At 38.4% G+C, this 15,383-nt stretch overlaps 1 protein-coding gene across 1 annotated transcript in view; it reads left to right on the forward strand.

Annotated features, from left to right (window-relative positions):
* Positions 1 to 15,383, forward strand: part of LOC130548638 (E3 ubiquitin-protein ligase RNF123) — a 153,160-nt gene that overhangs the window by 31,891 nt on the left and 105,886 nt on the right. The window contains exons 25-31 of the mRNA XM_057325536.1: positions 659 to 742; positions 2,006 to 2,113; positions 3,319 to 3,496; positions 3,906 to 3,980; positions 7,098 to 7,185; positions 8,742 to 8,829; positions 9,240 to 9,324. Of these exons, the coding sequence (XP_057181519.1) occupies positions 659 to 742; positions 2,006 to 2,113; positions 3,319 to 3,496; positions 3,906 to 3,980; positions 7,098 to 7,185; positions 8,742 to 8,829; positions 9,240 to 9,324 (706 nt within the window). The remainder of the gene's footprint in view (positions 1 to 658; positions 743 to 2,005; positions 2,114 to 3,318; positions 3,497 to 3,905; positions 3,981 to 7,097; positions 7,186 to 8,741; positions 8,830 to 9,239; positions 9,325 to 15,383) is intronic.

The following is a 15,383-nucleotide window of genomic DNA, read 5'->3' on the forward strand; positions in this document are numbered from 1 at the left end:
GCACGATGATGTGTTTTTTAACTTCTCCACAAGGAAATTTACTTTCACTTCAGGTGAAACCCAAATGATGTATTTTGAAATATACAAATATGTGTGCATTGCATTCTCAAAAAGTTCCACAAGGGGCGCTATGCTTTTCAAAATGTGAGTTTTGCTGACAGATTTTTCTTGGAAAAATGTGATGACTCATCTTGCACTACACGTATTTGTGTCTAATCAAATGATATTTGAAATGTACGTCCAAGCTTTTTTCACTAAGAAATCATCAACAAATGGAAGGAAATTACACTCATCGGTGGTTAAATGGTTTTATTATGCGAAGCGATGCTTTGACACGTCCATACTTGCGTAGCACATATGTGTCTTAAGTGTACACATTTGTGTCTTGTGAAGAGAGATGTTTTGATTTCGGCTCTATTAGAAGGGTCTGTGCTCAGTTCAGCACACATTTAAACCTCATCTCTGCCCGCAGGACATGGTTACTAGGATGATAATTGTCCTTTTCCCCCTAAAATTGGTGGCTGTTTTGGACTCCAGCCAAATGGATAGCGATTATAATACTGCTACTGAAACGAGGACAATTGTCTGTACCTCTTTGAGTTTGGATAGCCTAAACTCTAATGTTGTTTGTGCCTTTTTTTGTGTATGTTTTCTACAGATGGTGGTCGTGTCCGATGATGTCCATGAATATGCGATTGCCCTAAAGGACACAGAGGAGAAGATCGCCCGATGCCCAAGCAGAGTAAGATTATCACGTCATCCATGTAACACAAACATAAACGTTATACAAAAATTATGAAACACTGTGAAGCATCGTTACAGATGCACAGATGCTAAATTTATCCAACGATAGCTGATTATTTAGAGTGATATCTGCCGATACCTACAGTATCTCACAGAAGTGAGTACACCCCTCACATTTTAGTACATATTGATTATATCTTTTCATGTGACAACACTGAAGAAGTGATAATTTGCTACAATGTAAAGTAGTGCATGTACAGCTTGTATAACGGTGTCAATTTGCTGTCCTCTCAAAATAACTCAACACACAGCCATTAATGTCTAAACCGCTGGCAACAAAAGTGAGTACACCCCTAAGTGAAAATGTCCAAATTGGGCCCAAAGTGTCAATATTTCGTGTCGCCATCATTCTTTTCCAGCACTGCCTTGTAACCCTCTTGGGCATGGAGTTCACCAGAGCTTCACAGGTTGCGACTGGAGTCCTCTTCCACTCCTCCGTGACGACATCACGGAGCTGGTGTATGTTAGAGACCTTGCACTCACAGATGCTCAATAAGGTTTAGGTCTTCACCTTTACCCTCAGCTTCTTTAGCAATGCAGTGGTCATCTTGGAGGTGTGTTTGGAGCCGTTATCATGTTGGAATACTGCCCTGCGGCCCAGTCTCTGAAGGGAGGGGATCATGCTCTGCTTCAGTATGTCACTGTACATGTTGGCATTCATGGTTCCCACAATGAACTGTAGCTCCCCAGTGCCGGCAGCACTCATGCAGCCCCAGACCATGACACTCCCACCACTATGCTTGACTGTAGGCAAGACACACTTGTCTTTGTACTCCTCACCTGGTTGCCGCCACGCACGCTTGACACCATCTGAACCAAATAAGTTTGTCTTGGTCTCATCAAACCACAGCACATGGTTCCAGTAATCCATGTCCTTAGTCTGCTTGTCTTCAGCAAACTGTTTGTGGGCTTTCTTGTGCATCATCTTTAGAAGAGGCTTCCTTCTGGGGCGACAGCCATGCAGAGCAATTTGATGCAGTGTGCGGCGTATGGTCTGACCCCCGACTGGCTGACGCCCCACCCCTTCAACCTCTGCAGCAATGCTGGCAGCACTCATACGTCTATTTCCCAAAGACAACCTCTGGATAATCCGTCCATAACACCCCAGCATCCTATTTTGCAAGGCTATAAGCACCCCTTATATTTTCCTCAGAAAATATTCTAATTTAATTATTTATGATGATCTGATTTTGTTTGGCAGAGGCCGGATATTCTAGAAGAGTTGCAAAAGAGCCAGAAAGTGTTTGCTGAAAAGCTGAACCACTTGAGTCGCAGGTTGGCCTGGATCAACGCCACCATCTATTCCAAGGTACGTCTGACATCAACAAAAGGTTTTCAGAGAAATATGAGGTATTTCTTTGAATTTCAGAGGTTGGCATTGTAACATGGCATGTAATGGCCCCTGAAACGACTCTTTAAAATGGCAAGAATTGTGTATAAGGTAAATGCCAATGCATTTATCACAGAACTTTCTGCATGCGGAATGATAATAGTGGAGGTCATATACCATAGGAAACTGGATTTTTCTTGCACTTTATAAAGCTGCAATTAATATTTTTTTGTTAAAAATAAATAAAAATCAATGCTCAAAACTGTATGCTTACTTTACCTTGATTCACAACAATATACTTGTAACAGTGACTTTTAATTTAAGCTGTCGGGTACGATATTACAGTTAATATCATCGACTTTAAATCTACTTAATGTATGTAATGTAACCTGCAATTTATGTTTCAAACAGAGATGGCGATACTACAAAGGGATACTTCACCCAAAAATGAAAACTGTCATGAATTACTCACTCTTGTTGTTCCAAATCTGTGTAAATCTCTGTTTGGTTGAACACAGAGAAAGATATTTGGACGAATGCTTAACCAAACCCAGTGACTACCATAGTAGGAAAAATTACAATGGCTGTCCTACATTCTTCAAAATATCTTCTTTTGTGTTCAACAGAACCAAAAAATGATAAAGTAATTTTTCCTACTATGGTAGTCAATGGTGGCCAAGAACTGTCTGGTTATAAGCATTCTTCCAAATATATTTCTCTGTGTTCATCAGAACAAAGACATTTATACAGATTTGGAACAACTCGAAGGTGAGTAAATGATGACAGAAATTTTCATTTTTGGGTGAAGTATCCCTTTAAACAGTTGTTACTGGTTGCTCGCTAAGGAAAGGAGGAAAAGCAATTTTTTTGTTGTTTTTGTAATTCAACTGATAATATGACGTCAACGTTGCTTAAAGGGACAGTTCACCTAAAAATTCTTTATTTACTCATACTTGAGTTGTTCCAAATCTGTATAAATTTCTTTGTTCCGATCTTGCTCTGTGTTCATCAGAACAAAGAAATGTGTACAGATTTGGAACAACTCGAAGGTGAGGAAATGATGACAGAATGTTTATTTTTGGGTGAACCATCCCTTTAAATAATGTTCAAGCTTATCTCTCCATTTATACATTTCTAGATTTTCTGTGAACCTATTTAGTTTCATTAAATGTGTTTGAATGCAGGAGAAGATGTCGGACGTGTACTGGCTCCTGAGGGTTTGTATCCGCACCATCGAGCATGCAGACAACACTGGCTCCTTGTTTGCATTCATGCCTGAATTCTACCTCAACGTAGCCATGAACAGCTACAGCGCCCTCAAGAACTACTTCAGCCCCTCCAACTGCATGGAGGAACTTCCAGGTCATTATCACGTCATACTCTTTACATTAACTTCAAGCAGATACCTATACGTACTGCTGTTTACAAACTCTGTTATTGTTATGCAACCTGTTGTTTTGGGGCATCATGATGAATAGTTTCAAAATCATTTTGCATTGTTTTGTTGTGTGTCACTCTTGGTGATATATGCATGTGTAATATATGACATGTCCTACAGTATATGGCTATCATTGCATTTTTTGTTTCCTGTTGTTATTCATGAACAATAAACGAGGAGCATACACTGTAACATTTAAGCCTTGAGAACAAAACTGTGCACCTCCTAAAACAACAAATTCTTCAAATCCATTTTTATGACTATCGTTTGATTTTTTTTATGTTGTGTTACACAACATGTTTGTGTTTACTGTTGCTTGTGTATCACCATCAGGTTACGAGGAAACGCTCACACAGCTTGCCACGATTCTCTCCAAGCACTTCGCAGATCTGCGTATCGTCGGGACAGGTGAGAGAAACCACCTTCGTATGGTTCTGAACCATCTCACAAACGGTGATATTCCTCATTAGCACGATGTAAATATCTAGAGAGTGTGTTAGTATTGTGAGTGGTTGCTAAGATATTCAGGGTGGTTGCTAGGGCATTAGGGTGAATGCATGAGCATATTGTTCACCACTTCAAAATGGGGGAAAATAACTCATCCACATCACAAAAGAACTTGTTGTGGTGTACCATCAGTCATTGTGATGGTCGGTCACTAGCATTTTCTAATTTCTATCGTCTGAGTAACAGTTACGAATTTTGCTATACCATTTCATTGGCCACACGTTTACACAACAAAGGGCAAGTTTTTGAAAGTGATACCGATACAGTATATGTGTAAACTGTGACATTATGCGCATGTCTATTACCTGTTTAATAGTCACCACTCTTTAGAAAAATGAATATAGACCGTTTCAACGCGTAGATATGGGTGGGCCCGGGTGGACCTGGGCCCACCCACCTGTCAGTCAGGCCCATTCAATTAGCCTAATAAGTGAATTATGTGGCAACTATCACAAAACTTGACCTATTAAAATAAATTGTATTGTTTCTTGATTCTTGTTTGCCATATAATCAAATCTATCGATCTATACTGAAATAGATGAGCAAGCTTGGCATGTATTCCCGTTTTGTTAGGAGCCTAATAAAACCGCAGGTCGAAGCAACCACAGTTCACGTTTTTTCTTTTTTGTGTGCTTTTTGTTTTGGAGGTTATGCATGCATCTAATAAAGGTTAAATTAATTGGTAATGAAAACAAGATTTAAGAGAGTCATTTATTATTCGTAAAAGTAAAAAAAATTATCTAATGCTGCACCCAAACTGAAACTAAAAGAGTTTGACGTCGTTTTGCCTCTAAATGCAGATGTAAAGTTGAAATGACTTTAGTCAACATAATTAGCTTACAAAGCGTTTTGATCGATTTGATCGCTATTACCTGCAGCCCCCGCGCCACTGAGGAACGCGTATTGTTTTCTTCGCAAAGACCTGACTTTTACTCAAGCCTTTATTGATTTTACTCGACAGAGCATTTTGAAACAACCTAAAAATTAGGATCATGTGACGACTCAAGTGTTTATGTATGTTCCCTACATTATTATGGGCAGTCTGCTTTATTGACGGGTCTTTCGTTCACCTTTCGTGAGCTCAAAATGCTTTAGTTCTGAACCCTTGTACTCACGCATGCACCGCATATTTTCGATTAAAAACTCGGCATATAATGTGAGCTTATTATATAGGCCTAAGTATATCAAGTAGGCCTAATTCAGGCTACCGAAAATGGCAAACCTTAATACCCAGTGCTTTTTGCATTCGTTAGCTGCACAAATATGCTTATTTTATTTATTCATTGAAACTCCGCCGTGTTTCGTTGTAATTTAAATTGAGGCTCCGTATATTTGCACTAAACAGCCTAAATGAGCATTTCTTTTCGTTTGACATTTATGTTTAGCTTACGATGGCTAGACGTATCCGGAAAAAACGTTCTTTCTAATTGCACATCACTGCTTGTTGTTATGCATGTATCAATAAATAGCCTAACTAATAAAAAGCGTACGTGTAAATAATAATAACCTAATAGCCTAATAGCTGATTCATTCGTATTTTTGTCAGCATTTCTCTCATTGTCATCAGGTGCATGTACATTTTCCTACTATGTGTTGCCTCAGCCATGACCAAGCATAGTTTTCAACATACTATACACTACTGTACTATCCAATACTGTCCTGCTGATTTGTTGATGGTGTAGTGTTGAGTCTGTCAGATGCGCGCGAGGTGTGGTCATTATGCTGAAGCTGTCCTTATCGTTATGTTCTCAGCGCTGTTCATAATGATATACAGGCTTATTCTCTGATTAAACGGTGGAATATTCAAGCAGGTGAAATTGTGTAGCCTATTTTAGATGTAATTTAGACCTGATTTTCTCTGGGCCCACCTACATTGTGATTCCTGGCTAGCCACTGGGCTGGACACACCCATGTTGCATACACGTGTTGTAATGTGAACAGGTAAATAATGGACACAGTGTTCCACGAGAGGATTTTCTTCAGATGTGCACCTGCTGTAGATGTGGTGGTTCCTACCCACGAGGAGCTGAATTTAATCACATTATCTTGTTCCAGACAGAGAAAAGCCCGAGCCATTATGATTTATGACACGGATATTAAATTAACCCTGCTCTGAATTCTCAAACTACAAGACATTTCCTGTGTTAATGCATGGACTCTCTCTCTCTCCATCTCTCCGTCTGTCTGTCCATTCGTCTCTTTGTCTGTCACACACTCTCTCTCTGTCGTTTTCTATTAATGTCTCATTACCTGCAGAATGTCGAACAGCTCAAAATATGTAAGGAATCAGTTTATCGGCTGTTTTAATGGGAATTCTTTAGCTTAATATAGCCAGTGGCATGCACCGTTTATCACTGTGCTCCATTTCTCACATGGAGGTGTAATTAAAAGCTTCCTACTTCAGCTCTCGGGCAACGTTAAATCGAGCCGCATTTTTTTTTATTCTGTTGAAGATTTGGACTGTGAAATACATGGAATTCATGATTCACGAGAAGTGCAGTACTATGCAAATGAACAGATGTTATTAGACACCACCCATTTATTTAAATTGCATTTCATATGCAGGCTTTTTATTATGCTCACACTCCGTTATGCCGATGCAGTTAGTTTTTTTGAATACTTTTTGTTTTGATTTTTAAACGTGGGTGTCTTACACGCAGAAAAAACCCTCTGTTTTGAATATGACTGCTGTGTGCTCTGAACTACCTTTGTAAGAATAGCTCTCCAAAGCCTCAATTTGAGTCTTTAACAAAAGGGTTAACAATTAGGGTCTTTAAACATTTTTTTAGACTTCTTCTGTCAGTATAGTAGTTTACTTATAGTTAGTGACAAAAAACTTTTACCAGATATGCACATTTGAAATATTTCCGTTTTTGCGGTCACCCATGCGGTCAATGTCCTGTTTCAATATGACATGTTGTATGTCAACATAGTATAGAAAGTCTGTTTATGAGCCCAACAAAACGTGCAAACACATTCATTTTCTACATTATTTTTGTAACCTTTTTCCAATTTTAGATATTAAAGATTCTTTGATGCAGGCTTTGGCCAGTTATGTGTGTTACCCACAGTCCCTGCGAGCCGTCGAGAGGATTCCAGAGGAACAGTAAGTGCTTTTTTTATTGTATCAAATAATAAATAAAAAAAAATGTCTGCACTGGTTAAGAGACTAAATGTAACCGATCAGTTGATGGTTAACTACTGTAGTTTTGCAATGACGGTAGTTGATCTAAAAGAGAAACTGATGGACTATAGGTGCCGCTATGTCTCTAGCGGCAACAGTGAAAGTTGTGTTTTGAATTCCTTTCAGACAAATTTCCTTTCAGTTTTATTTTTTTCAACGATGTGAATCAATACAAGCGATTCATCTTTTGGAGGCTGTATAAGAGTTATACGAGTGCTATCAACGGTTTCATCGAATGCACGCGCCCGGCCCGAATTTAACTTCTGGTCGGTGTTTGTTTATTGGTCTGGCTAGTGGCTAACTGTAACGGTACTCAGAGAATAGACGATGCTACAGGTGGTAAAGTGAAGGTGAATAAGTTTAAGGAACCAGGAACAAAAAGGGTAATCCACAAAAATATAATCCACAGGGTAAAAACGTGCAAAAACCAAGTAATCCACTGAACAATACAAAAAAACACGGAACAAGATAACCAGGGTCAAAACATGCACGGGATAGGTTTGGAACTAGATATACATAAACTTACAACTAGACCAGACACAAAACACTGGGTAAAGGGAGAACATATAGTGTCCGGATGATGAGGTGCAGGTGAAAGTCATTAGTAATCGGGTGAGCGGGAACGTGTGAAGCGGGGTGAAAGCGCTGATGCAGGAGGCGTGGTCGACTGTGGAGACGTGACAGTCACACTAATAATATAACTATTTATATTTGATTTAATACATTTGCGTGAAATTGCAATGAAGCAACGTTCATAATTGTTGTCTAATCTATAGCGACTGGTGAATTGTAAACTTGCATGAGATTAATGTGAAAAAACAAAAGCCTGTTTTTGCGTAAAGCCGGCCAATCAGATTAGAGTTTATATTAGAGTAAGGCTGCGTCCGAAATCGCCTACTTCCATACTATATTGTAGGCGAAAATGAGTATGAGTCATGAGTAGAATGTCCGAAACCTCAGTATGCAAATTCTGAGATTCGTGAGTGTGGATCGGATGGACACTTCTCTATCCCATGATGCCACGGGAGCTGAGCAACGGTCAAATTTCAAAAGTAAATCAAATAAATATAGCGGAAAACTTTAAGGCAGACGTCCATTTTTAACGTAAGTGCCAATAAATTAATTTCTCGTGTCTAAATTATGTTTTTATCAACTCTCACGTGAAGGTTGTTGTTAATACGTCAAAGAGCATACGGGTCACATGACCATAAAATATGGCGGACGCAGTATGTCCGAAATTTATTCATACTACTCCCAGTCATACTATATAGAACGTACTGTTTTAACGGCTGATAGGTAGGTACTTATTCAAATTCATTACGTACTGTCACAGTATGCGATTTCGGACGCAGCCTAAGAGTTTGCTTTATTCTGCTGCTTAGTGTGTATTATTGGTTCCTACTGTCTGTCTTTTGTCTGTCTTTGTGTTTTAATGTTGTTATATATAATAAAGTTATATATACTGTGATATCTCTCAGGCGGGTGGCTATGATGAGGAACTTACTGGCTCCATATGAACAGAGACCCTGGGCTCAAACCAACTGGATTCTGGTTCGTCTTTGGAGGGTATACTGCATATTTTCTGTTCTTCCCTCGCTTCTTTCTTTTAATCTTCTCTTTCCCCCAACCTCTTTATAGATTCCAGCTCGGAATAGGTGCATTAAATCAAAGCCATTATGCAGGATATCTCCGCTGCCGTTTCCAATTAACATTATGAAATGCTTCTGACAGACCAGCGACTGCCATTGTTTTAACATTTATTCTGTTCTCGAAACAGTGCCTGCATTGTTCTGTAGCTTTCAGAGAAAGTCTACTTGACTAAAATAAACTTTATGGGTGTAATTGAAGTGTCTTTTCATAAAGAAGTGGTGAATAAATATATTTAAAGGGTCATTGGTCACAGGCACAATAACAGGCTTAATCTGAGAAATATTAATATGAAGTCTGATATTAAATCGTCTTCGTCTTGTCTTTAGGGTTGTGGGTTTGGCTACAGGTACACTCGTCTTCCTCACTTACTGAAGACCAAACCTGAGGATGCCAACCTACCCAGCCTTCAGAGTGAGTCATTCAATTGTATTACTTTATTTATTTTATTTTACTAAAAATATTTTTTTCTTTGTGAGTTTTCTCAGTTATTTTTAAGTTATATGCTAATACATTTCTGGGCTGCGTTTCCCGAAACCTTCTTAACGCTACGTCTTCTTAAGTTATACCTTATGCTGTACCTAATCGTTAATACTTGTTTCCCGAAACCTTCTTAGTTAAGTATACCTTCTGCAAGTCATACTTTCGTAAGGTTGGTCTGGACCGCTCTTAGCTATACCTTATCACCTTTGATGGTTCATACCGCTATGCAATAAGCTTTTCTACATCGCAGTTTAATTTCACATATAAAATTTAATATAAATTCTATTTACTATTAAATTTACATTTTTACTTTAACTTTAATTTTACAAATAAAATACTCGGGTTTAATACACTCAGTGTAGGCTATTGAAGTGTTTTCATGAATAAAATTGTCATACACTGAGGGTTGTTAGCGTTTTTAATTACAGCCTATTATCCCAAGGCACATCAGCTGGCAAACCATTTGACAGGAAAGGCGTAGTCTATATAAAGGGAATGAATGTTATGGTGAGTTTGGTCAAACTATGACAGCGAATAGTTGTCTTAAATCAAAGACGGCGCCGTCCGCGGAGCCAGTTAGTGTATTTGCACAATTTCATTAGAGAACATTTTAGTCCCCTGGTTACCATGTCAGAAGAGAAAATTCTACACAAATTTAGCCTGCCATGGGAGCAAATTCTGCAGCTCTTGCATCTCATTGGCCCAACTTGGTCGAGACAAACTCGACGGAGCTGCCCCCTCAGCCCCGAAAATCAGCTGCTGCATGGCGGCTCTTCGTTTTTATGCCGTGGGGAGTTTTCTGGAGGTGTTTGGGGATGAATATGGGCTGAGAAAGACCTCGGTGTGCCGGTGCGTTCACTGCTCCGTCATGCCACCGATTACATACGTATGCCTTTCGCCAGGCACGACGTGATGGAGGCACATCAAGGCTTCCATGCCATTGCGGGTGTCCCGCGAGTGATTGGCATTCTGGATGGGACACTTATCCCTATACACAAATGAGTGATTTATGCTAAGGATGCTCATATTGAACGTTTAACCGTTAACTGATCGTTAACATTTTGACCGGTTAATACTATCAGTTAAACGATTTTAAAGGTATGTTTATTTTAAGTTTAATAATATTAATAATATTTTTTAATAATAAAAATAATTTAGTAATACGTTTTTAAATGACTATTAAATCGTACATGTTTTTAGTTTTCTGTATGGTGAAAGAAAAACATGCTTAGCATTACCTCACGGAGCGTGCAGACGCGTGCGACTAGGTGTAAATGTCCTCCGAAACGTTTTCGAGACCGATTAAAATCCGATCACGCAAGTCACTTGACGAAACTGGACACGTGTAATTCGTCTGATTGTTGAGGCCACATTTGTCTGGGCTTTACTCCTCCAAACGGAGTGCCACTGGCAGCCTTGCTCAAGTTCTTTGTTTTAAATGTAGACACGGGACAATCGCGCTCACAATGCGCTGTGACATTCTCTGTCTTCCCGGCGTGTCTACGGCTCAGCAAAGCTAATAGCGGAGCTACTGCAAGGGAATTTCGGTGCTAGCCATAAATTTATCCTTTACATAAATTTATCTCATGGATGCTTATCATCGGCTGCCCGTGCGCTTTGGAAAGGAGAAGAAATCGGCGCGGCCAGTGGTTTCCCTGCCTTCTTTTAGACGTGACGTAAAAATATGAATGTGAAATATGAGTAAGTAAAAAATAATGTCTGTATTTTGGGTGGTATAGCAGATCGGATTTATATATGTTTTGCTAAGACTGGCTGGTGGAAAGCAAATGTGACGCACTTCCCGAGGCGTTATCTCTACATTCCCGGGACATCCGTGCCATCTGAAAGGGTGTTTTCTGCCTCAGGTCTAATTGTCAACAAGCTCCAGACTGTCACCACAACACGTAAACATGTTACTTTATTAAATAAAAACTCCAAGCTTTGGATTGAGGTAGGCCTGCTATTTTTATTTGATGAAAAAACCTTGCCGGTTCTTCTGTGTTTTCGTTTTGTCATATTTTGTTAATTAATTCAGTTTTTTTCTTGCCTGTTTATTTTATGCTTTGAATTTATATTATTTTAGTTTTTCTCCATTGTCCAAAACGCTGCAGGTTCGTGAAAATGTGATAATATGTGAATGCAGGTGCTGTTGTTGATGTATGTATTCGTTATGCTGCTGTTTGCATGTTAAAATAAAACTGTGAAAAAAATGTTTGTATATTTAACGTGTCACAGACCCTCGTCAACTGTAGCTGTGTTCTTTTTTCGAAGGCTGCGTCCTCCGGATGTCGCATGCCAAGGCGTATTCGGCGGACAAACGCGACCTCCAGAGGACGCAGCCTTCGAAATGAGATGCAGCATGTATTTTTTTAATTCCAATTTATTATTAGAATCTTATCGGTTAACGGTTAATGTTCGGATAATGAGTGTCGGTTCTCGGTTAGGGAAATTTACCGAAATGAGCATCCCTAATTTACGCCCATAATGTGAATCAACACAGATCGTGGAGAACATTAACACACGATGGCAAACTATGAGAATATAAATGACCCTTTCAAAAACAAGCGAAGCCAAACAGCCAGTTAATTTAGCTGGTTAACGCAGAAAACGTATGGCCGTGAGGGTGCGGGATCGGACACTTGCAAAATTATAAATACGTACATACACACACATACACATATTTCTTTCTTTATTTATACTATTTCAGTGAGCCCTGATAAATGCCATTTCTATTATTTCTAAAACGTTTCTTTATAATAAACATTGTTTTCTCAATACTTTACCCACTCTGTACGCAAGGTAGAGCGAACAATCGATTCTCGAGGAATCGATATCAACCTATTCAGCACCACCGCCATGGACAGCACCTGCTAACGTCGCACTTAAGAAGGTTTACCTTAAGTAACCTCAAAAGGTAAAGTTCGGGGAACACGCCAAGGAAAGGTATAACTTGAGTTAAGGTGTACCTTTAGAGTCTTCGTAGCGCACTAAGAGACGACGTTATCGGGAAACAAAGCCCTGTTGTCATTTACATGAAGCAATATTCAAAGAAACATTGTGGAAGCTGAGTAAAGCATTGAATATAGACATAGTCTAAAACAAACATTACAAACAAAAAGTTTTGCTGTTTTATAATTTATTGGTAGCATTTTACAACATTAGTTAAATTAAATTTAAATTTAATAGCATTGATTTAAATTTGTTGTGTTTATAAAAAATATATACAGTATATATATAATCTTTTTTTATAAAAGCACAAAATAAACAAATTAAATTCACAGACATTGTTTTTATATCTTATATAACAACTAAGTCTGTTATTTGACCTGTTTTGTTTCACTTGAAGTATTTCATACTTATGCTTTCTTGTGTTTTTGTCATTTTTGTTTACATTTGTTTGTTTTTCCCCTTTGTTTAGATATATGTGTGTGTGTGTTTGGTCAATGGAACGGTATTTAATTAATGTCTCATGGTTAACAGTCAAAACAAAGCACTAAATCTTCATCACCCAAAGCACACCACATGCAGAGACTCATTTATATTTGCAATATCAAAACAAACAAACAAACACTCGAGTCATTTATAATCCGAAGCAGCCCCTTTGGACACAATTTCCAAAATATAATTTAACAAAAAGTTAAATTTCCGCAAACTCCTCAGACAATGTTAGCATCTTAAAGGGACGGTTTACCAGAAAAAGAAAATTCTGTCATCATTTACTCACCCTCTGGCTCTTCCAAATTTGTATACATTTTGATGTTCTGTTGGACATAAAGATATTTGGAAGAATGTCTGTAATCAAACAATTCTGGGGCACCATTGACAACCATAATAGGAATAACTACTACTATGGAAATCAGTGTTGCCCCACAACTATTTGGTTTGCTACATTTTTTTAAATATGGTTTGGTAAAAATTAAATTTAAGAAAAATTTAATCTTTAAGAAATGGTTTGGTAGTTGAGTCTGGTACTGGTGTACAAAAAAATGTACTGGTTTCAAAAATCGATCAAAATAATTACAGTTTCTGTTTAAATACTATAGTTACTACAGTAAATCTATATTAAAGTAATTTGAAATCTCTTTAAATTAGTTTAAAACCTGTCATTTGTGTGTTTTACTATAGTAACAACCCCTCCTTGTGGTTTTCAGTGGAAACTATGCTCACCATTTTATAAGGGATTTGGAAACTGATGCCATCTGCATTACACATCACATTTTTCTTTATTTAATATAAGGTGTTGTGTGGTTTTTGGCATGTTGAGATGGGGTTGCTAGGGTGTTCTGGCTGTTACTCCTGGAGTCTTCATCCTCCTCTGACATTACTAGGATGTCCAGGTTGACAATGTTAAACACTCACTACAGATGCTGGGGTTATAAGGGCAGTTTTGACGTCATACCGTTGTAAAATATCTCTTGGCTTGAAACTCATTAAACAAGGCTGGAGCAAGGATATGACAATTCACCTGTTGTCCTTTATTTCTTTCAACAGCCTGCCAGATCAATACTTTTGAAGAGACAATCATTTAGGGCAAATCCTTTGTTGCAATATTTCCCTTTTGAATGTGTTTTAAAGCTGCATCACTCTCGTTTTACTGCCATTGCTGTTTTTCGAGGCGTCGCTTTCTTGCGTATAAAATCCATCGCCTAATTCGTTGCCTGCATCTTTTGTAATGTAATTCTCTGGAGGATAAAAGCAGGTCATTTTGACATTTTCAAATGTTTAGCCTGTCGTGACTTTGAGAAAAGTCACTTTTAAATGCAACACCATTTGCGATCCATTTAACGAAATTACTAATAAATGACCAATTAATTTTTACACTTTTCATGTGTCCTCATTCCTTTTTTTTCTGTCACTGCCTTGAGGCAAAGAGCTGTGGGACCTGTCAAATAAATCTCATTCATTTAATTTCATCCTCTGAAATCGAGAGTAACCGTATAGTGCACATTTGTGTTTCTCCGTTGTACATGTTTGAAGAGACCGCTGCTGAGGTTTATTACTTCTTCATGACTTGCTGCTTGGGAAGAAGTCCTCAGACATTGACCCAGTCATATATATAATGCCAGCTTCCCAGGGATTTTCCTTGCTCAAAATGAGGTGGAGGTGGTGCCACCCTGATCTTGTACACACACATAGGCCTACTGTACCTTTAAGTGGCTTAACCAAAGTGACATTGACATATTAAAAGTTCTAATAAAATAAGATGAAAATGACAATTATTAAGTTATATAAAACATTACTTTTATTTTTTTAACTAACTATTAACTAACTATTTTCAACTAACTTTTCAGCCCACAATCGCCAACTGAATTTACCAGTCTTACTAAATGAGCAAAGCTCATTCACATCTTGCATTCTCTGTGGTTCACTTTAAATGATTCAATGATCTCTTATATTCGCTAGTGACTGAAAAGTTCAATAGTTTAAATTAATCGGTTCAAATGAGTCATTCGTGTGCGAGTCGTTCTAAACGCAATGTGCGTTCATACTGGCGAACTCACTGGCCGTGAAACACAGCTAGCTGTTGTTCTGCAACACTTTTTAGTGCCTCAGTGTGCTGATAACGAAACAGCGCCCCCACTGTGGCGTAATGTCGCAACTGCAGTTACAAATGACAGTCTGTTAAATGCACGCAGCATTTCTTGTGAAGACTCGCAACATAATTTTGGCGATAGCCTGAGGCGACACGACATTTGACGGAGGCGGCCGCCTCCAATTTCTCTATGCAGGAAAAACCCTGGCTTACAGATCTCCATCACCACACTAACAATTGTGACTTTTAACAATGACACTTGAAGGAAAATTTCCGTTATTATTTACTTGGCTGTTATTTTTATGGCGAATACAAAGTGCGATTTTAAAGAATCTTAACATTAGGGGCCGGTTGCATAAACTGCTTAGACTAGTCTTACAAGTTAGTCATCTCATTTTTTCCTTCAAGAATGGACATAACTTCTTTAAGTCAGTTACATAAAAAGGTAGATTGGTCT

Source organism: Triplophysa rosa, linkage group LG25 (assembly GCF_024868665.1).
Source record: "Triplophysa rosa linkage group LG25, Trosa_1v2, whole genome shotgun sequence".
NCBI classification, from domain to species: domain Eukaryota; kingdom Metazoa; phylum Chordata; class Actinopteri; order Cypriniformes; family Nemacheilidae; genus Triplophysa; species Triplophysa rosa.